The sequence below is a fragment of the Choloepus didactylus genome, chromosome 1, assembly GCF_015220235.1.
Source record: "Choloepus didactylus isolate mChoDid1 chromosome 1, mChoDid1.pri, whole genome shotgun sequence".
Classification (NCBI taxonomy): Eukaryota; Metazoa; Chordata; class Mammalia; order Pilosa; family Megalonychidae; genus Choloepus; species Choloepus didactylus.
In genome coordinates, this window is record NC_051307.1 from 214264400 (window position 1) to 214285959 (window position 21560).

A 21560-nucleotide genomic window follows, 5' to 3' on the forward strand; every position below is an offset into this window, starting at 1 on the left:
CATCATTCTGTCTATAATAAAAAAATAAAGATGCTAGTCACAGCTCCAGGAGTAAAAAATAAACTAGAGAAAGAAAGAGCCTGGCAAGGATGGTACCTCCATCCCCTCTGGTACCCATGCCAGTTTCTGCCCGCTGACCCTACATGCAGCCTCAGAATCCTCCTCAACACTGTGAGCTCACTATCAACTGACGAGCTGGCATTTGAGATAAAATACATTTAATTCCTCAAATGTTAAGTCAATATGGATGACAGCCACACAGGTCTGCCTTGCAACGTGGGTTGACAGGAAGCTCTGTGGCAGATTCTACACAATGAAAAAAAAGATGTTTGTCAACTTAGAAAATGAGAAAGTAAATAAGACCTTCCTTGGTTCCTGCTAGCCAGTGTCATCAAAAGTTGGTTCTAGCTGGTGGCAATGTCCTTTAATAACTCAAAGGTAGGTGACATTTATCTGGATACCTTTTCCACAGAAACAGGGGAAGAGAAAACCTCTAACTGTATAATTACTGTTACATGCATAACCTTTGAATGTAATGACCTACCAAAGAAAAGTCAAGGAAAAAAAAAAAATCTGACCACAAGAAGACCAACTTGCCTCATTATAGCTCAAAACAAAGGATAGCAAGATGGTCTTCAAACCTCTCTTCAAGAGTATTTAAAGCTAGCTGATATACAACAAGCACACTAAACGGAGAAAAAAGACATGTGCTAGGGCAATTTTAAGAGAAAAAACTATCTTTAGGAATAAAGATATTAAAATAGTGCTCATGCTCATTTTATTTTTACAGGAAGGTTTAAAAAGAAACTCTTTTTAGAAATGAAAGATCATCAGATCACTAATAACTGCAGTTTCCTGAACAATTAAAAGAATTCACAAGATTACAACCTACTCAGGAAATGACAAATATTTCTGATTTTTATGGAAGGACTAAAAGGGCACTTTTATCTTTAACATCTATTCTGTAAGAATCACTATAAGTAATGAAGCTATTTTTTTTTTTCATTTATTTCAGGAGTACTCTAAATGGCAATGGTCTGAAAACAGAAAACTTAACATTGCTACATTTGGAAAGGTAAAATTTTGTATTAAAAGACATTTGTCAGAGTATTCTTTTTTATCTATTGAGTTTGGATCTCAGAGCACAATTTCCATTGCACCAAACTTCTGTTTCTAATGAGTCAGCAGAAATGTCCTTTAGGTTACCTAGTCTAATTCTTCATAAACATACTCTGTAAGGTTGTCCTCAATGCATCATCTTAACATTGTTTGGTCCTGATAGCATTCTGTGCAATGCTCCTGTTTGGAAAACTCTGCTCTTTTAAATAACTGATTCAATAAAATGTTGACAAATGATTTGTTTAATATAGCATGGCCAGCAAGCAAGGTTTGTCTCTGTCATTATATACCGCATTCAATCCAGCCACAAATGTTGCTGTGTTCCCCTTATGTTAGAGCACCTTATGCCATTCTGAATAGCAACCCAAAGATCAATACACTGTCTGCTGAAAACAACAGGACAGAATAAATGAATAATTTTATTTATAGTAAAAGCTCCAGTCCCCAAATGGATTCCACTAATGTTCAAATTCATTTTTCAGGCTCAACCCAAGATGAGAGGTAGACAGAGCACAATGTAAGGGGGTGAAGGGGAGGGAGAAGTATTAAATATATTGGTTCAAATTTATTTAAGCCATGAACAAAAGCTGGGCTGCACTGAAGTACATGAATAAAACGTTCACTGCAGAATTCTGAAGATGCAATCTCCAAAATGCTGCTGTTCTCTCACCAAGACATTCGGAAAAACATTTTCTGGTAACTAGAAATTAATAGATTAAAGACATTCTGACATATTCTTCTAGAGCACTGCACCACAGAGGCCAAAGCCTAGTCAATTGGCTTTAAACACTGTTTGCAATGAACAGAAGTGTTTGTTCTATGTGGAGACAAGGAGGGATTGAAGTGGCACTTTTGAGTATGAAGCAAACAGTCTTGCTTCAAAAGAGTATCTTTGGCCCCTGATCTCACAGTGCATTTCCTTCTCTGAAAACCAAGGAAAAGTCAGTGAGCAAAGTCATAAGAAAAAAACGATTGAGGGGGGAGTAAAATGTTAGAGAGGACAGAAGTTCAAAGACGACATTTACAAGTCTCTCATGAATGGCACACTCCCCAAACGCCACCTGAAACCAGCTGTTAAAAAAAGAGTTCATCAGAAACACAAAATGAAATGTTCCATTTCACATAAAAATACAGACTTACCCATTGACCGATTAACATGTGGAAGAAATGGGAAAGAATCTTTTCCCATCTGCCATCAATTCACTCACTGCTTTTAAACTTAACTTAGTGCACTCAGAGAAATGGGAAACAGGATTGTAATGGAAAAAGCACAAAGGGAAAGTTGGAAAATACAGGTTGGAAATCTGGGATAAAATGATGACAAGACTTGTCTTTGTGCATAGGAATTCTAAAAAGGTGAGATTTCAGCATACACTTTGCTTGCCCCGTTCCACCAATTGGAATGACCTATATGTCCGTGATTTTACAGTTTCACTTGAAATTCGTTCAATATTGAGCTATAGGATGCTAAGAAAAAAGAGATGTAGAAGAGTAGATCTTGCCCTGCCCCTTTCTAGGAGCTAATGACCCAGTGCAGAGAAGAACAGGAATAAGCATAGCTCTGACATGAGACAGACTGGGATAAGTGTTTGGCACAGTGCATGGAACAGAGTAAGAGCTCTGTAATAAACTGTTGAATGAAACAACCTGTGAATAAGGACAAAGTGTCACAAACGAAGGCAGAATATTTTTTCTTAAGAGAATAGGACAGGTATTAAACCATTTTATTTGAAAAGAAAAGGATGGGAAGGCTCACAAGGTAAAGACAGTGGTGGGGGAAGCATGGTGAACGAAAAGTACAAAATATTTCTGGGAAATAGCTGGAAAAGGGATAGATTTAAGCCAAGATAATGAAAGTCTTTAACAACTATGCTAAGGAGTCTGGATTTTATTCTTGAGAAAAATGGATATTCATGAATAGTTTGGTAGCAAGGGAGTAGGAGAGTGATAGGATCAGAGGGATGCTTTAGAATAAGAAGTAGGCTGGAATGAAGAAGTTCAGAGTCATGGAGGCTGCAAAAAGCGAGATGACCCCAAGGCACTAGGCTAGGGCAGGCAGAATGGATGGGACAGGGGTGGGGGTGGGAGATCAGCAAGTTAAAATCCACTGCCCAGATCCCACCTTTTATTTTAAGAAATGTTAGTTTGAGCAATACATAGTTTCAAGTCCCGAATTTCAGGACAAAAGAATATAACTTTCTGCAAGCAAATGAGTGCCTTATTAAGATTCTTCTCACAATTGTAACCCAACAGAGTTTACAGAGGTAGAGTAAAATAAAACGTTAGAAAATCATCATATAAAATGGACTGTCTGAATACATTATCTACCAGCCCTAAAACCATTTTAAACACTGTAGTCGTGAAATAGCCTTACAGAGTGTACTGATTACAAAAACATCCCATTTGTCATTGTTCTCATCCACAGAAAGAGCACATCTTTTTTGCTACCTTCTAAACAAACTGAGGTACGTTAATTTTAACAAAATGTTGCCTAGGTCTTGACATTTACTCAAAGACATGTTAACTGACCAGAACTCATTTCCAAAATAGCAATTCCAGTGCCATCTGGGAAAACAAAAAACAAACTAAAAATAATCATAATTCACTAATTGCTCAATATTCAGTATAGACATTTCCTTAAAATCAGACATTTCACTTTCTTTTTAGTTCAAACACATAAATACTCCAAGTCCTACACATCCTGCTTTCAGACTTCACTCAAAAGACCATGGAAAAATCAAGTTACTTACTATCAAGATGTGAGTAAAAAAATCACAAAGCAAAGTTCATTCCATTACTAGCCATTAAAACAATGGTGCATCTCTAAAATTTAGCATTCTCTCAGTTCAAGGCATTAAGATTTACTTGTCTAAACTCAAATTTTCATCTGATGTTCCCTTAGTTCATTACCGGAAGTCAATTAAAGCTGGCACCAAGAAAGAGATGGCATTTAAACCATATTCTCCTGATGCCTGAATTCACATTTATTTTGGTTAAAAAATATTCACCAAAGGAAAAAAATCCACCACAAACTTATAGCAAATCTAAACAAAGAAATAAAATGCTTCTGTTATTGCAAGAACTTCAGGGTCTTTAGACAAACTTATAACAAAATAGGTGTACAACTTAAAAAATGTTCTATTTATCAAGGCCTTTCTAAAGCATTCTAGTTGCCATGTGTGTGTGTGTGTGTTTTGTTTTTTACTTCAACAGACAGAAGCTTGTAGTTTTTTTACTATTGGATATTTATACTTTAGACTCAATTTTTTAAAGGTTTAAAAATATCATCAAGAAAATATATACTTAGCATTATTTATTAGTTTATTGCTATGATCATTAGTCTTGTACATTTACAATTTTTTTTAGCTAAAACTTGGATTCAAGGAATTTGGAGTCGCTCATGCAATCACAGTTCTTTTGCTATAAGTTTTCTCATATGCATGTTTTTGTTCTTCTTTTCTTTTTACCAATACACAATAGCTACATAGCCAAGAAGGAAAATTATTCATAAGGTTCTCAAGCACTTTGAAAATTTTCACTTTAAAAAAATATAACTTTCTCCCCTAAAATCTCAGTATCCTTGTAGATTCAGTATTACCGAGAAATCCATTTCAAAGCAAAATCATGTCTCAGTGTGGAAAAAATGTTTATTATCTTAAAATAGGACATTTTATATTTTGTTGCCCTCCACATAGTAAACTAAGATAGTGGGAAAAGAGAAAAAAACAAAAAGTCTGTAGAGTCAGTATAAAATTCATATGCACAAATTCACGAAGTGATACTTTCAACAACATAAAAACACCCCCCTAGAGCATTTCACAAATTCCTGCTACTCCCATTGCAAAATAATAAAGAAGTCAGAAGGAGACAAGCCTACAGCCAATGGTCAGAGGGAAAAAGAACAAGCCTACCACCAATGGCAGTGGACACTAGAAGCTGAGAATTTTTTCCAAGAGAAAATGTTTTCAGTTCCTAACATGAAAAAAGAACAAAACAACTTTTATGTATAAGTATATTTATGTGCATGAATTTAATCAAAACATGTCTTGAATGGTTTCCAAGAGGTAAAGAAACACACTCAGTCTCAAATCATCACATCATACCTAACATCCACATCACAGAGATGTCACCTAATTTCTAACCTACCATCAAAATTCTCAATGGACAAACTGAAAACAAAGCATCCAGGGTATTCATTGGGCCCATTTTAGAAGCAACTATTTATTAACACAGCTACAGTGGCGAAAAGGTCAAGCAAAAATTCACCTCCAAAGTTGCAGTTGCTAAGCAACTCTTTTCAGAAGTTCTGCAACACTGATCAAGCAAATATGCTTGATTACTGGTGCCACCAACCGGTTTCAAAACAAATGTAACATCTTACCTGGTTTCTCCAAAGGGTAGGAAGAATTTCTCGCTTACCTTTTTCTCTATGGACACAGGAGGCAAATCGTGTATTCATTCGGTTGGTTAGGTTTGGAGGATTTTTCTTTTCCCTGTCTTAAAAAAAGGATACGTCCTGGCACCACAGGCTTCCTGTTCACAAGGGCAAAGGACAGTTCTGTTTTGAGAAACACCACAGAGGGCTTGATGAGATGTTGGCCAAATCTGAACGACATTTCCTCACAGTTGAAGTCTGAAAAAAGAAGACAATTCAGGAAATGGACACATATAACATTCAAATAAGAAACTCAGATCATGTACCACTTTTAAGGAAAGCAAATTCAATTACTATGGATTCTTAGTTGCAAAGAGAGATACCATTTAAATTGCTCCCCATTCCAATGTTCACTAGGGCATTTTCTGGGTAAGTACTCCTAAAATATTCCATTCTTCCCATATGTGTTATCTTGATTGGGGTTAGTGTTTTCAAAGGGAAGTCTGTACACAGACAACAAATCAGTGTTGTCTCATAAATCCCTTTGTACTTTCAGGTTGCCCCTTAACTCAAATACACTAGGTTCTACTTATCATATAATTTTTATTTTCACCCATTAATTTGGTCACCTTTGCTGAGCGTAAACATTTCATAGTTAAGCAATGACTAGAATTCTTCTATTTCTTAAATGGTTTTTTTTTTCCAAATGGTTTTTATCTTTGTTTCTACAGCAATTTAGAAAAAAAGTACAGACACTGTTTGACCTTGCTTATAATTACAAAAACATATGAGCACTCCTGAGGAACTAATATAGGAAACTATCCAAAATCAAACAGAAAAAAAATGAGAAAAAGAAGAAAGGGGCAAATCAGAGTTCAAATGGGAACAATTCCTGGTGGATGCAGAGCCAGTATGCACCAAGATATGCAAAGTGTTCCACATACCCTTTTCTAGGTAGAGGCAGAAAGGGGGTTAAACCAAGATGTGGACCTTGGCATCTAGGGTAAGTCAAATCCACCCAGTACCTAGACCACAAGGAATGATTTTATGTCAGTCAGATGCCTATACATGACAATTTTCTGAATCACTAAGACATCCCCTCTGGGAGACCACTTCATTTTTCTGATACAGGAACCACCCCACCACAAAACTAATGAAAACAGATAAATCCATGGAAAAACAGAAACAAGATTACAAAAAGGATAAAATCAGCAAATGGTTGGCTATTTTTTAGAGCTCACCAATAAGTGTATAATCATTTAATGATTCTAATGTTCTCAATGGCACAAAAGATACAGAGGCTATGCAAATGTCATCTACTGTAGAAGCACCCGCATGGCCAGGACTTGGCACATTATCAGATACTGAAGAAATAAGATGGAAGGTTTGCTCCAACAACACAGATACCAGTTTTTAGCACATTTACAACTATCTTATAAAATTTCAGGGCCAGTAAGAATGTAAAAAATCCTCTAATCCAATGGTTTTCAAAGTGTGGCCCCCAGACTAGTAGAATCAGGATAACATGGGCACTTGTTAGAATGCAAATTCTCAGGTCTCACTGCGGACCTACTGAACTAGAAACAGTGGGAGAAGAGTCCAGCAATCTGTGCTTTAAGAAGACATCCAGATGAATCAGAACCACTGGTCTAACTCAACTATCCTCCCCAATCCTAGGGCTCTTCCCTAAAGAATCCCTGCGGAATGGCTGGCTAGCCTGTTCCTGAACATTACCAGTGATGGAAAGCTCACTACCCATTCCTCCTAAGGAGTCAGCTCCATCAATCACACAGTTTCTCTTCAGATCAAGTTCATCTACTTGTCATAGATTTATTCCTTGGGGCCATATGAAACAAGGGCAGTGCCTCAGATATTTGGAATTACCTATTCTTCATTTTCCTCAGTTTTCCTTTTTTTCTAGGATAAACACAGAAAAACATTTCAACTATTCTACAAACAGCATTGATTCAAGTCTCTAGTAGCTATCTATGGTTTTGCCTTCCCAGCATTCACTCCCGGTAGTTCTGGCCATGCCACCTTGATTTTTCTGGGGTAATTTCCATATGCTATATTGTGTGCTATTCTCACTGTCTGGTTCTAGGGATGGGTAGGTGACCCAGGCATCTTTAGTCCTCTGTTACTGTGCTTGGTTTAGACATAGGACACAAGGTAAGATAATGGAAAGATAATGGAAGACAAGGATATTGGACAAAGGATTATTGCTGATACTATTGGCAATGATAGCTGAGGTTGCCGAGCTAGTAGGACATGAATCTGGAATAGCTAGAGGTTGCATTTAAAAGAGTCTGCCTGACATTAGTGCTAACACTGAGGTGAGCAGAGCCAAGACACACCTGATGACATTGTTTGAGCACCTGGAGCTAACAAAGCTGAAAGGAGTAATACCCCTGGAGTTTGTTTCACCTTAAAGATAACTGCATAGAATTGATGCAAGCATAGGCTCTTGTTCATGAGCTACTATCATCATGTACCCATGAAAGGCTTTTTTTTGGTTTTCATTTTTCTTATTATAATCACTTTCCCTTCGTCCCCTACACCCAGACCCATTACCTCTCTTCCCACTACAGGTCCTCACTTTTTCATACTTAATGTAGTGTTTGCAATCCTCTTTACATGTTTGTTTATATATAATAGGGCTCTTCTAGATGGTTTTTAAATTTGTATGTAAATTATGTAAAGCTTTGAATCTCAAAATTCATCTACCTTTTTCTCATATTGTTTTAGAGACTCATCCAGTTGCTATATATTGATATAGTTCATTCTTCTGCTGTTTCCTCTTACTGCATTCTACTGTAATTTTCCCTGTTCATTCCTCTAGTGCCAAAGAGATACCTTAACTCCAATCCTTTACTGCAATTAACATTATGACTACCATCCTTGAATATATTTCCCTGGGTACCTATGCTAGATTCCTAACACTGAGTTTCAGGTTCTACCCTACTTAGATTTTCTAAAATATATATACACCAGTTTGCATTCCCAGCAGCAACACGTGAGGGTTTTCTGTTTTCCCACATCCTTGACAGCACTTAACATTATTTTTTTTACTTTTGCTGATATGATAAATAAAAATGGCATTTAATTTTCATTTGCTTTTTTTGAATAGTAATGTATATATGTGTGTGCATGTTTCCCATTCTATGAATTGCCAATTTATATACTTTGTTCCCTTTTCTATTGGTTTCCTCCATTTTCAAATTTTCCAGAGTCCCTTGCATATTCTAAATATTGATCGTGGTCTATTAAATACTACAATTATACGTTTACCATCTGTTAATTTCTCTATTGCACCATCCATTGAAAAAAAAATCATTCATTTTGATGTGCTCAAATTCTTCAATTTTTTTTTATTGTTTATGCTCTGTTGGCCTTATGTAACAAATCCTTCTCTACCATAAAGTTACAAAAAATATATTCCTCTATTTTCTTCTATCTGCTTTATACTTTCACTGTTAATAGGTATTTAATCCATTTGGAGCTCTGTTTACATTATGAAGTACAGAAACAGTTTCATTTTTCTCCATTTATGAGTCAAGTTTTCAGTAGCATTTGTGGGGAATGATTACATCAAGTCCCCATGTGTACATAGGAATGAGTCTGAACTCTTTTCTGTTCTGTTCTGCTTCTGTTCAAGATATACAACAGGATTGTCAAACTTTTTCTATAAAGGCTACATGGTCTCTGTTCCAACTACTCAACTCTGCCATTGCAGTGTGAAAGCAGTCATAGACAATATGTAAATGAATGAGCATGGCTATGGTCCTGACGAAACTTAAAAAACAAGCAGCAGCCCAGATTTGGCTTGAAGGCTGCAGTTTGCCAATTTCTGCTACAGAATGTTAATACCTTGTAAAGAGAGCCTCCCTCTTTGATTTCTTTATTTTCCCGTATACGTTTTAGATTCAACTTTGCCCCTTCAAAAAATGTCTTGCTCAGATGTTGCTTGGAAATACTTGAATTCACGTTTCATAGGGGAAAAATTGACATCTTTACAATATTAACCCAAGACATTTATTAACACCACATTTATGCTCTATAATACTATTATAAAATGCTTACAATAGAGCTTTAAATTTGCTTTATATGTTTTATGCATTTATTCCTAGATTGTTTTTGGTTTATATCACAATTATAAATGATATATTATCATAATTTACAATTGATTATTTCCAATTCAGAAAAAAAGCTATTAATGTATATATGTTGCTCTTATAGATGGAAACCTCACTTTTAAAAAAGAAAAAACTTAATTTCAATGAATGCTGTTTTATACCATAAATTACACAATTTCATGTCTTTTGCCAATAATGTGGTATGTTACAGTAATAGATTTTTAAAACCATTGAACCATCCTTGCATTTATTTAACATCTTTTACTGTGAAATATATATGCTATCCTTGCATTTTTATGATTAAACTTATTCACAATTTATTTTTTAATACTCTGCTAAATTTGATTCTTAGTGTTTTTCTATATCATAAGTGAAGTTGGTCAATAATTCTCTCTTTCTAAATTAATTTACCTGGTTTATGTTATCAAGCTCAAACTTAATAGGTGGTATTTTCTTTGCTCTAGAACGAGTTGTATAAACAAGGATTTTCTGTTCCTTGCGAGTTAAATAGAATTCACTTGTAAAACTGTATGGGCTGCCTTTTTTTTTCTTGTAAGGAGGATGAATTTTGATAGTTATTACAATTAATTTAATGATTTCTAATTTACTTAAGATGTTTAATTTTTAGCTATATATTCTTTTCACATAAGTTTTCAACTTTATTGGTAAAAATCATATACTTTTTAACAGATTAAAAATGTAATCTAAAATTATTTCCTAAACCTACTTTGTATTTTACTTATTCATATTATACCTCTTTTTTGTTTGTTTGTTTGTTTCTTCATCATTTTTACAAGAACTTTATATAGCCTATTAATTTAAAAAAAAAAAACAGTTTTGGCTTTTATGTATTTCTTTCCTCTTATTTTTTCCCCCTCCCTCTTCCACCAGTTGCTCCATTTGTTTTTCTAATCTCTCAGGCTCCTCTGATACCTCTATTTTACTCTGTGAGCCTATTTTTATTCCCTTGGGAGTCTGATCAGCCCGGTTAATGAGGTCTGAGGAGAGGGGAGAAGACCATGCCCTACCTGGTGAGCTTAAGGAAAGGAGATGGAGGTGAGTTCCCAGCATTACATTTTGGGCATATTTCTGGTTCCTCTCTATCCCAGGCTTCCCTGCCTGCCCCTCATTCCCCTCCTTTCCAGGTCCCACACTTGCCCACAAACTCATGCATTTCTATGACATTTCTTCTCATGAGTTTAGCCTGCCAACAATTTGAAAGGTTGACTGTCTCTAACCTCTTCAGTATTCTTCCCCCTGTGATGCATCCATACATGTAAAACATAGGCACTCAAAACACCTGGCTTTGAGTCTCAGTTCTTCTACTTCCTTCCTGATTTTCATCAGTTCACAGAACTTCTCATGCTCAGATATCTCATCTGAAATTAGAGCATGATAGAGTACATGAAGCATATCTCACTATGTCTGCCAAATGAGGTAGGGATCTGAAAATGCTAATATTTTTACATCTCTTTACCCAAATCTTCCTTCTTCAATTGTGGTGTAATTCTGCCGATTTGTGCTGTTGGCAGACTTGCCTCCTCAAGTTTTAGTTGTAATAAAGAAGAAAAAAAATGCTCCAAGAGCTATGAGGGACAAGTAGAAAAAAGTATAAGAGCCAATATATTATGATGGGAAGATTTGTACATCTTCAGGATCTGAAACTGTCTGCAAGGCTGAGATATTAAATACTTTTCTCTAGTATTAAAATGGCTGAAAGTAATTTTATTTTAGACCAAGGTAAAACTGCTCTTTTCCACCAAACAAGAAGGCTGGATATACCAATATTCTATAAAATCATCATGTGAAAGTCATCTCATGGGAACTCTCTTTCTTAATAAATACAGAGATGATGGCTTCTGGCATCCAGAGATCTAAGTACTGGGCCATTCTGATACCTGTATCTAAAGTCTGTGCCTTGAAGACTTATTAATGGGTCTTAGCTCAGACAGAAATAGAAGAGTTGGTTTACTCCAGAAATAATGACTGAGCCCTTCATATTGCTCTTTTTAAATAAACAACAGAGGTAGGTATATTAATGCAAACCAAGGTCTTATATTTCTAGCCAGTTAATTTCTTTTTTTCTTTGTATACAGAGCAGTAACTTCTTTTATTTGACACTAAAAAAATGTCAATTCAAGGTATTTAATGAATCCCCGTTGCCCACCTTTTTTGCCAAGGAAATTATTTGTACTTTCTAACTTTCTTATCTCCTATAACCTACCTCTACCTCTCTATCTCCTCTAACTCTTTCCAGATAGTAGCTTCACATTACTTTCAGAACTTATGCCAGTTTTAGACTTTAGACTAATGATCTAGGGAAATCTTGATGGCAGTCCTGAGGTGGTTTCATCAATATCAGCTGAAGGATATAATAGTACATGTATCTTCTGGGATCTAGACTATTTCAATTAGGAACATGAATAATAAACTTCTACCATTGAAATAACATCTTCTCTGATAATACTCTGACTAATCACCTTGTTAATAAATACCTAAAGGCTATACTTTTCACTGGACTTCCAGCTTTCCTGGGAACACTCTGATTGTGACATAATTTTTAAATAAGTGTGTTTATTCATAGTTTTATATAAGTAAATGCCAAGCTTCTTACTAATTAGCAAATTCCATAAATCCATCATAGCATTAATTTTCAAACTGTATGGGGAATTAGTATGAGAGAAAAGAGAAATAAAAGAGATCATTATAAGTTCCCTAGGGGCACTTATTTCTATGAAATTCAGCACAAGGCAAGGAAACAGGAACCCCCTTTGAGGGTGCATTTACAAAGACTCAAACCAGACATGTCACTTTCACTGAGAATGAGTAAAGCCACATCTAATGTGGCACACTCTCAGTTACAGCTAAATTCCCAGATGACATTTTCTCAGACTACTACTCTTAAGCTTTCCCCTCTTCCCTTCTATTTTGTTAAATGTGCTTATCCAGCAGTTTCTCATTTAATAAGGCTTTACTATTGCTTTAATGATATTTTCACTTAACTTGATGGTGTACTTTCTTTCACTTTAGAGGACTATGCATAATACGTATGTATCCTCAAAAGTTGCCCCACAAGAGGTCTCTTGTTCACCAACTGTTTGCTAATATCCAACTCACTTTCCCCACTAACCCATGAGAGGGATGGAAAACATATCTCTGAACTATTGTTTAACTCCCATCTCTAGAACATGAGCAAAAGCTTGTCCCTCTTATGCCATTTCTTACATCATCGTATGAACACCATTGAACAACTCTGCTTGCTTTTCAAGCTCTCCTGCAATTGGTTAAGCCTATTGCTAGGATATAGGTGTCTTCCTGTGTCGGTGGCTGTGGAAGCCACCTGTCTGCATTGTGGCATGAGGTCTTCTCTGTTTTTTTGGACTCACTAGGCTGCTGGGGACAAGCCAGAGTACTATGCTCAGAGAAGTCAAGTACAGACATTCCAAGATGAAGGCTCCCAAAGGTTTCTGGTGATACTAAATCATACCAAAATTAAATTGGATCATGGTATGCCCTGAAGGGGTACCTGATGGTATGCAATTTGTATGTATGTATACAATCAAGACAGCACACGAAAAGGGCAATTTTCTTCCATTATTCTGGCGATGGATGACACAATCCATTGAAAGATGCAGTCTTAACCAGTTAGTATAATATACGTAGGAGCACCTGTCCTGCCATTCTGTCTTATGTATAGTACCTTGTACACACTCCTAACATAGCACCTCTCACATGTACCATATTATGTATTTACTTCTCCATCTCATATGCCAGATCATGATCTCCTAAGGGCAGGGAATGTTGTCTGAAGTTGAGGTCACCCATCAATCCCTCTGCACACCAAGGAGACCCAAGGGGCCACACAGAGAGCCAAGAAAAACCTTATGAATGGCTGGGCTGTTCTTAGCAGTCTCTGAATTCTTCAAGTCAAATCTAAATATTTTGGTTCAGCCCAGAGAACAAAATGGATCTTCCTGCTCTCTCACTCCAGGTAGAGACACCAGGCTCATAGCACTAGTCTGACCTGATTCCTCCCTCAGTTCCAGACTGAAAATAGTAAGTGGGGAGAATCAAGAAAGCTTTGCCTCACCTGCTTACTGCATGGCTACTGATGAGTCCACTGTTCCTGGGCATGGGCAAGTCTGAGAGAACGAGGGCAGGGTGAAGCCTCTTTTCTACTTTCAGGCAAAAATCTTCCCATCTACTAACATGGGGACCAAGGTTCAAAAGATGCCATGCCATCACCAGGAAGAGTAGTTGCTACTTCTGAGAGACAGAGAGAGAGAGAAATAGAGGGAGGCAGGCAGAAAGAGACAGGGAGAAACAGGGTGGGAGAGAGTCAGATCAGAGACTAGACAGAAGAGTCCCTTTCTAAGAAATAAGTTCTCTTTTAACGTCCCCATATGCACAGCAGCTAGTGCAGTGCCCAGCACATGGCCAATACCTATAAACAGTGGTGAATGAATAACTGATGAATGCACTTTGCCATATTTCTACCATTTATTTAAAATTTGTTCATAATCTCCTGTAAGAAACTACTGCTACAAACTGAACCAGACCAATAGAGCAGAATGCCCTAAAGCATGGACATATGTGTAGAAATTAGAGATCAAATTACCAATCAGGCAGCTGTTATAATGGGACCTATACTATAGTCAACCTCGTTTTGAAAACAAAGAATAAAACCAGTACCCAAGGCCAAGTTTTCTTTATAGCTGTTCTTCCAAAGTACTCTGAATACAAGACACAGTCAACAAGTTTTTCTTCATCTCTTCTCTCCATTTCCTTCTCTGATTAAGTCAGTTACAGCCAAGTTATAGAAGTGGAGACTCCTCATGAGCTGCTATTGACAGGATAGGAGCTAGCTAGTTATAGAATGTTTGAACAATTTTTACCAGCCTCTGATGATGATGAAATGGGGACGAAAAAACCCTCTATCAAAGATACTGAAATGAACAAGTCTGTAATAGCCATTTGGGCAGTGGAGAAATGAATAGCCCAATTCTTCTCACCAAGATGGAAAAAGAAGTTTAGGCCATTATCCAGCAGTGAGACTTCAAAAGGCAACTCACTGACTGACTTGTGGTTCTGATACATTGAAATAAAAATGAGAGTTGGAGATGGAAGAACTGATGGCTCGTTCCCTCTCAGGAATGTTTGTGCCTGTGTTCAAAAACGCCAGCAGAGGATTACTTCCTACCAAACGGTCTCTAGCAGTGTCTTAGTAATAGAAAAGACCCTGCAAAAAAAAAGGCTTCTTATCAACAATTCAGGTACCATTATTAATAGTAAAACACACCTTATTTTTTATTGCCCAGACCATGGAAGTCTGGGAATCATTTCTTAATTAAAAAAAAAAAAAAAAACTAAAATAAAATTAAAAGGCTGGGGCATTATGGAGATGATACTGACTATCAATTTGTTAAGGAACACCAGTCAGTTAACTCGATTCACTAGCTATTTCCCAAAACACAGTTTCCCTAATTTTTTTTATCTGAGTTCCTATTCATTTATTTATTATATCCTATATGACAGGCCCCTGCATTAGGTATTAGAGGCACAAGATGAACAAAAAAGAAATGCCCTCATCATAATGGAACTCACAGTCAAGCACTGTCTTATAATAAATCCTCCATATAATTTTATTCAATATATATATGGTAAGGACAGCCCTACACTGCTATGGGAATATAACAGTCAACAAGACAGACAAGCTCCCTTCTCTGATCAGAGATGGGGAGCACAATGAACAAGCTGAATCATAAAATTCTCAGGTAGCTATCAGAGCTAGAAAAAATAATAAAATGGGGTAATGGAGCTGAGAGTGAAGGGGTGGCAGTGGAATAGTTGCTTGATGGCCAGCACATGGGGTTCCTTTGAGAAGGAAAAGACTCACTTGACATCTGGGTGAGTTAAGGAGCCAGTCACGTGCAGATCTGAAGAAAGTTCAGGTAGGTTGTTAGGGTGGCACACTTTTCCCACTCTCAGTTTTTAACAGGAGCCCAGCACTATTAATATGTGTAAGTCGGTCTACTGTGGTTCAGTTATCAGGCAGTCCCTTAGTACTCAAGTGCAGCCTGAGGATCGGCAGCATCAGCATCACCTGGAAACTTGTTATGAATGCAGATTTTCAGCTCCACTGCAGCCCTACACAGTCACACTCTGCATTTGACAGGATCCCAAGGTAATTCATATATTAAGACTTTGAGAAGCATCGAGCTAGCTCATTTGGCTAAGACCTAACCCATGTCCACCAAATGCAGCTTCAGTCAGCCATTCCTTTGTTTATTTCTCGATTTACTTGAGAAATTTGAGAACCAGAGGAGGGAAGAGGGCTGCTATTTATTGGGGTTCCTCAGGACCCTCTAACTAGAGGGAGGGCAGTACATAGGCCATGATGTAGTGTGAGCTGAATTATAAACTAAATAAACAGAAAGATGGCCAATATGGCTGGATCCTAGAGAATGAGGGGGAGTGTGAAACAGGATGAGGACAGAGAGATTAGGCTGACCCAGTACCTGTGGAGCTGGGGCAAGCTGTTTTAATTTTATTCTAGTTGAGGTGGGTAGCCTTTGGAAGTTTTTAGGCAAGGGAGTAACATGAGCTAATTTAAATTTTGAAAAGATTACACTGGGTTTGTGGAGAGAATAGGAGGAGCCCAAACAGTTAAGAGGCTATAGAGTTGAGGCAGGGGATAAATGGCTGAGAGCAGAACTCCTGAGTTGGTAATGGATAGAGTGAGAACTGGCCATAATCTGGATATACATAGAAGAAGAACTAAAAGGACCTACTGCTGGATTAAAATGTGTGTGTATGTTGTAGGGTTGGGGTGGGGGTGGGGGGTTAGGAAAGAAGGGGTCAAAATACCAGTGAAGGCCACAATGAGACAAGCTGGTGAGCACACTACCCATGTTGCCCCAAGTCACACAGCAATGATCAGTAGCCATCATTAGGGCTGATCTGAAATATAAAATAAAACAATTTAATGCAAAGTACAACTCTTTCAGTTGACAAAATGCCAAAACACCCTGTTCCTATGTCCATTCTTTGCTACTAGATACCAACAGAGCACAGATTTCACTGACATGAGAATGAGGAAATTAATGTTAAAAACCAAAATAATTCAGCATATACTTTGGGCAAGTTCAGACAAAGCCAGGGTTAAAAAAAAAAAAAAAAAAAAAAAAACCTAAATATTCACAATAACTTACTCTCTTACATTCAAGGTTTTCAATAAGAAATAGATTGAAAATGCCTAGACTTCTAAACACTTTAGGAAATAGTTGACACCTAACTACTAAAGCAAAATGAACTAAACTTGCCCCTGGAACTCAACCTTTAAGCCTGGAGAAAGGCCACTTTTAATGAGTTTCCTTTCAGCTCTAAACTGAGCTCATCCTTTTTTACTCAGTAAAAGGAGCACACAGAGAAGAGGTAGCCATTAAGACATCAGCAGAGATCATCGTTACATATAAAAATAGAGTCTTCTTGGAAAAGTCACCATGAAGCTTCAAAGAATTACTCCTCGGGTATTCTTCCTAGAAAATGTATTTATGATAATTCATTATGATGAGGATTCATTCTTTCCCTTCAGAAGTCTTGCCTGGTTTGTGTCTTCCTAGCACTGGTGAAAACAGGCATTTCTAATCATTTCAGGTTTGCCTTCTTATTCCCTCTCTATGGTCAAAACCCAAATATTTCTCCTATTATAGTTGAACTATTTTTATATATGTTTTATACCCAAATTCAGCAGAGTGTTGACAAAAAGCAAAGTAAAATTCCAGGCAGTATCTTTTAAATAGAATTCTATTTTAAGGATCCAAAATGTGGAACAGTTGGTTTTGAATTTATAACTTTGATACCCAGTATTCCCATCTTTAAATGTGTTTCTGAGGATGCCTCTTGGCCACCAAAGGAGCCTGGTCCTGTGCATTTGTACTGTGATAATGTGGCTGGAGTCTGGGATTTTACTTATGAAGGGGCTAATTCCTTTACCTTGTTCCAAAGCCAGTTATTTTGCAACTTAGATCCACTGGTCACATAAGAGGACATGGTGAGGGCTTGTGGATAGGTGGCTGCAAATCCATCACAACTTCTCCAAGCACATGCCTTTTGAGTAATGGCCTAGCAGGATTATCTTCATGTTTGAAGACAATAGGGTGGTTTAGTTGATAGGAATATAAGCTCTAGTATCAAGCTGCCTGAGTTATTATTCTATGCTGGCTAGCTGTGAGACACTGGGCAATATACTTAGTGTCTCTAGGTCTCAGTTTCCCCATTTACATTATGGCAATAGTACCCAAACTAGTCACCTGGGCATCGTCTTCTTTCTTTTTAATATAACAGCTTTACTGAGATATAATACCCATACCATGCAGTTCTCCCATTTAAAGCATACAATTTAATGGCTTTTAGTATACTCACAGAGTTATGCAACCACCCCACGATTAATTTTAGGCCATTTTCATTGCCAATCGGGGACTTTTTAAGCATTTCAAAGCCCAGGCTATATCCAGATCAGTTAATAATAATAGTCTCTGAGGGTGGGACACAGGCATCACTATTCTGTGAAGCTCTTCAGGTTTTCCAATGTGCACACAAGCGTGGGAAGCAATCCTGTCTGGGGTTAATCTCAGGACTACACAGAAAACAAACACACACATAGGGGCTGCTCAGCACAGGGCCTGGCCTATAACAAGCAGTACAGAGGTGGTGGGACTAACCATATACAGGAAGAAGATATTGGGAAGGATGATTTAAAGATTCCACTGCAACTTTTATAATCTGGACTAAAATAGTGAATTTTTCCTTGTCAGTAACAAATGTTCAAGTTCAACATACTGAGAGAGGGTCTAAGTTGGGAGCAAGAGTGTTGGAGAGGGAGACCAGGAAGGGATGGGAACCTACAACTTACGCTTGTGCTTCTGGAAGCCATGCTTAGCCTTCAGGATGCCTTCAAAGTGTGAAAACTTTCCTCACTGAACTTGTTTCTTTAATTGCCTCAAGCAGTCTGCACACCACATAACATAGCACTTACCACCCTGGGCCATGTGAGCTCCTTAAGGGCAGATGCAATACCCAGTACATTAAAAAAAAATCATCTCGAGAGCCTGGCACATGTTTTGACACAAGATAGACAAATGTTTGTTGAACTGAACCTTAGTAAATTCACATCTATAACTGCCAACCTAGGAACAAAGATAAAGTGGACTCCTTCCAAAATCCTCAGAACACTTAGTGGCCACTGTAACTTACAGAAGCCTGGCAAGCAAGACCTGCAATTGTGCTCCATTATGCATATCCTGAGGAACATTACTGTGGATAATTAATAACTCTAGTGAATAAATGGCACAACCACAAGCTGTTAGTAAGAACACTGAATAATATATTACCAACACTGGGATCAAGGGGAAAAAAAAGTCATCCAGTGGAAAAAGATTAATTAATATCAATTAATTTTCTTTTGCAGTAGTATATTATTGCAGACATCTTTTGATTTCTGAGGAGAATTTTGGAAAATTTTATAGTAAGCAGGATGCAAATATGCAGGGAACAAAAAGCAGGTTCTTTGGTCAGTAACCTGGAGTGATGTTCTAGATGAAAAACAAAAGACAGAGGCATTTTTGTAAATGCAGAATCATGGGGATGGGAATTAAAAAAAAAAAAAAAAAAAAAGGCAGCCTTCAGATGGAATGGAGAAATCTTATGGATTCAAAAGAAATAAAATTATAATTACAATACAGGTATGTGATTAGACAATAAGCAATACTATTAAGTACCCCCTCTGGAAAGAGAGTGTTCTTTGAAAAATAAAATGCAGGAAAGATCTTAAGCTAACAAAAGCTATTAGGTAAAGTCCAACAGAGGGAGGATTCCCCTTCCTTAGCATTTTCCTTCAAGGACAAGATAATCATGTTTGATTTGCAGCACAGGAATAGAATACAAGAGATCTACCCACTAGATAGCAAACTTGGGAAAATCATTTCTTTGACCTTCGTTTTTCATTTCTAAAATGAAGGCTTGGACCAAGACTGTTTTCCAAACTTTGTTCTGAAAGATTCAACAGGCATTACTTGAAGAAAATGTTTTATGTTCATGGGAAAGGGTAGGATAACCTAAATAAAGTTGTCTTCCTTTTGGGACTTGGAAGAAAGTTACATATATTAACATCCATTTCTAATAGGGGGATACAATCTGCAGTACTTCACTTCTCACACAATTCTTTTGAGACAGATCATCTGAGGCTACCAGTGTTTTACTGAACTCACATTAGGAAATTCTGGATTACAAAAATCTTGTAGGTTCTTTACAAGGTTTAGGTTCTATGAAATATGAATTATGGTCACTTGAAACCAACACTGCAAGACAACTCATCAAGCACCAAGTGACTGCACTAATAATTAGTATTTGGGCAGAAATTAGATGCAGACTCCCCAATTTCTACTCAAAACAGCACAAAGAAATGCTAAGTAGTATTCTGCTCATGCCCCTCCCCCCTTTTCCCTCCCTCCCTCACCTCTCCCTTCCCTCCTTTCTCTAGATATAAAAAATTCTCTTTTTTTTTTTTTTCAAATTACTCCAAGCTGGCATCAGTGGGCTAAATTCACTCTGTATTACATAATTAATATTTATTCTATGTTTATGTCCATCACACCCTCTAGGCATGTTTATAAATATATAGGGAGAAAAAGACTCTTGATAGCATAGTATCTTAAAATAATCCACAGATCATATTTCCAGAAAGACCACACACATGTGCACACACACACTCATCTACATGCCAACCTGGCATCTATCCAACTATGAATTTCATCAGCCTTTACTGTGTAACCCACACCCTGTGGTTTCTCTTCCTACTCCCTGCACAACCAATGCCATCCTTAATCTTAGAATTCAAAACTATATATATATTCCATTGATATAGAAAGGATGGAAGCCTTTAAATGGGAGACAGGGTCAGATTCACCTCATCGTTTCTGTTGACCACAGTCAACAGTGCCTTCAATACCAAGTGTAAAAATGGCCTAATACCATCTGGGGAAATGTTTTATAGTCTAGGTAAACTTGGGCTCAGGAAGGTTAAATCATGTACCCCATTGCACAGAATTCGTAAGTGGCAGGGCCTGGACAAGATCATGAGGCTATCACAGGGTGTTGCCCAGAACCATGTAGATTTGACATCTCCTCTAATCACATGTCCCCTCTGAGGAAGACCCAGGGCATTTATGATCCATTCCCTCTGATAGTTTCCTTCCCCTCCAGAAGCACCCATATCCTTTAGCTTTGGATTTCAGAAGGAAAGCAGATGCTTTGTTAATAAATATCCCACCCAAAATCCCAGCCCCATTTTTCCCCACTTCAGGATCCCAAACTCTCCACAACCGGTATAAAAAGGAGAGTCCCAAAGACTGGGAGAATCAGCCTAAAAGACTTGTGCCCCTTTGAACAATCTCTAATCTGAACTTTTGTTCCCCAGGCAACTGTATCTGCTCTTCCTGAGCCCAGGACTGACCTGCAGGATACAGTGTCGCTCTCTGAAGCAAGAGAAGATACAGCAGACTTTCTCACTTGCTTACTCTCTGCTCCTCTCCCAAATGGGGAGGGAAGGTCAGCTACCTCCAGTTACTTATGGGCTAGATAAGGGGGAATAAAAAAAACTCTCATCACTTGGATTCTGACTTTTCTCCTTCCAGACAGAAAACTGAATATTCTCCCATTGGTGATAATTCATTGTGCATTCATTTACGTTTTGTGTACTATTCACTATTGTGTTCTACTTTCCAATTAAAAAATGGTCCTAATAGCTAAGGGAGCCAGGGCCAGGAATGTGGGAGCTGTCCAAAACATTCTCCTTTTCTCCTGCTTTCTGCTTTCCCACTTTCTTCTTTCCTTGCAGGGCAACAAGAGGAGCAACCTTCAGCAAAGCCACATAA

At 37.5% G+C, this 21560-nt stretch overlaps 1 protein-coding gene across 11 annotated transcripts in view; it reads right to left on the reverse strand.

The window, feature by feature from the left end:
• Nucleotides 1-21560, reverse strand: part of FHIT (fragile histidine triad diadenosine triphosphatase) — a 1654094-nt gene that overhangs the window by 899515 nt on the left and 733019 nt on the right. For 10 of the 11 annotated variants that reach the window (XM_037799442.1, XM_037799421.1, XM_037799416.1 and 7 more), the window contains one exon: nucleotides 5633-5752. In XM_037799442.1, coding sequence (XP_037655370.1) covers nucleotides 5633-5752 — 120 coding nt within the window. Of the gene's footprint in view, nucleotides 1-5632; nucleotides 5753-21139; nucleotides 21212-21560 lie in introns of those variants that run through there. The other variant, XM_037799428.1, reaches the window with a different exon arrangement.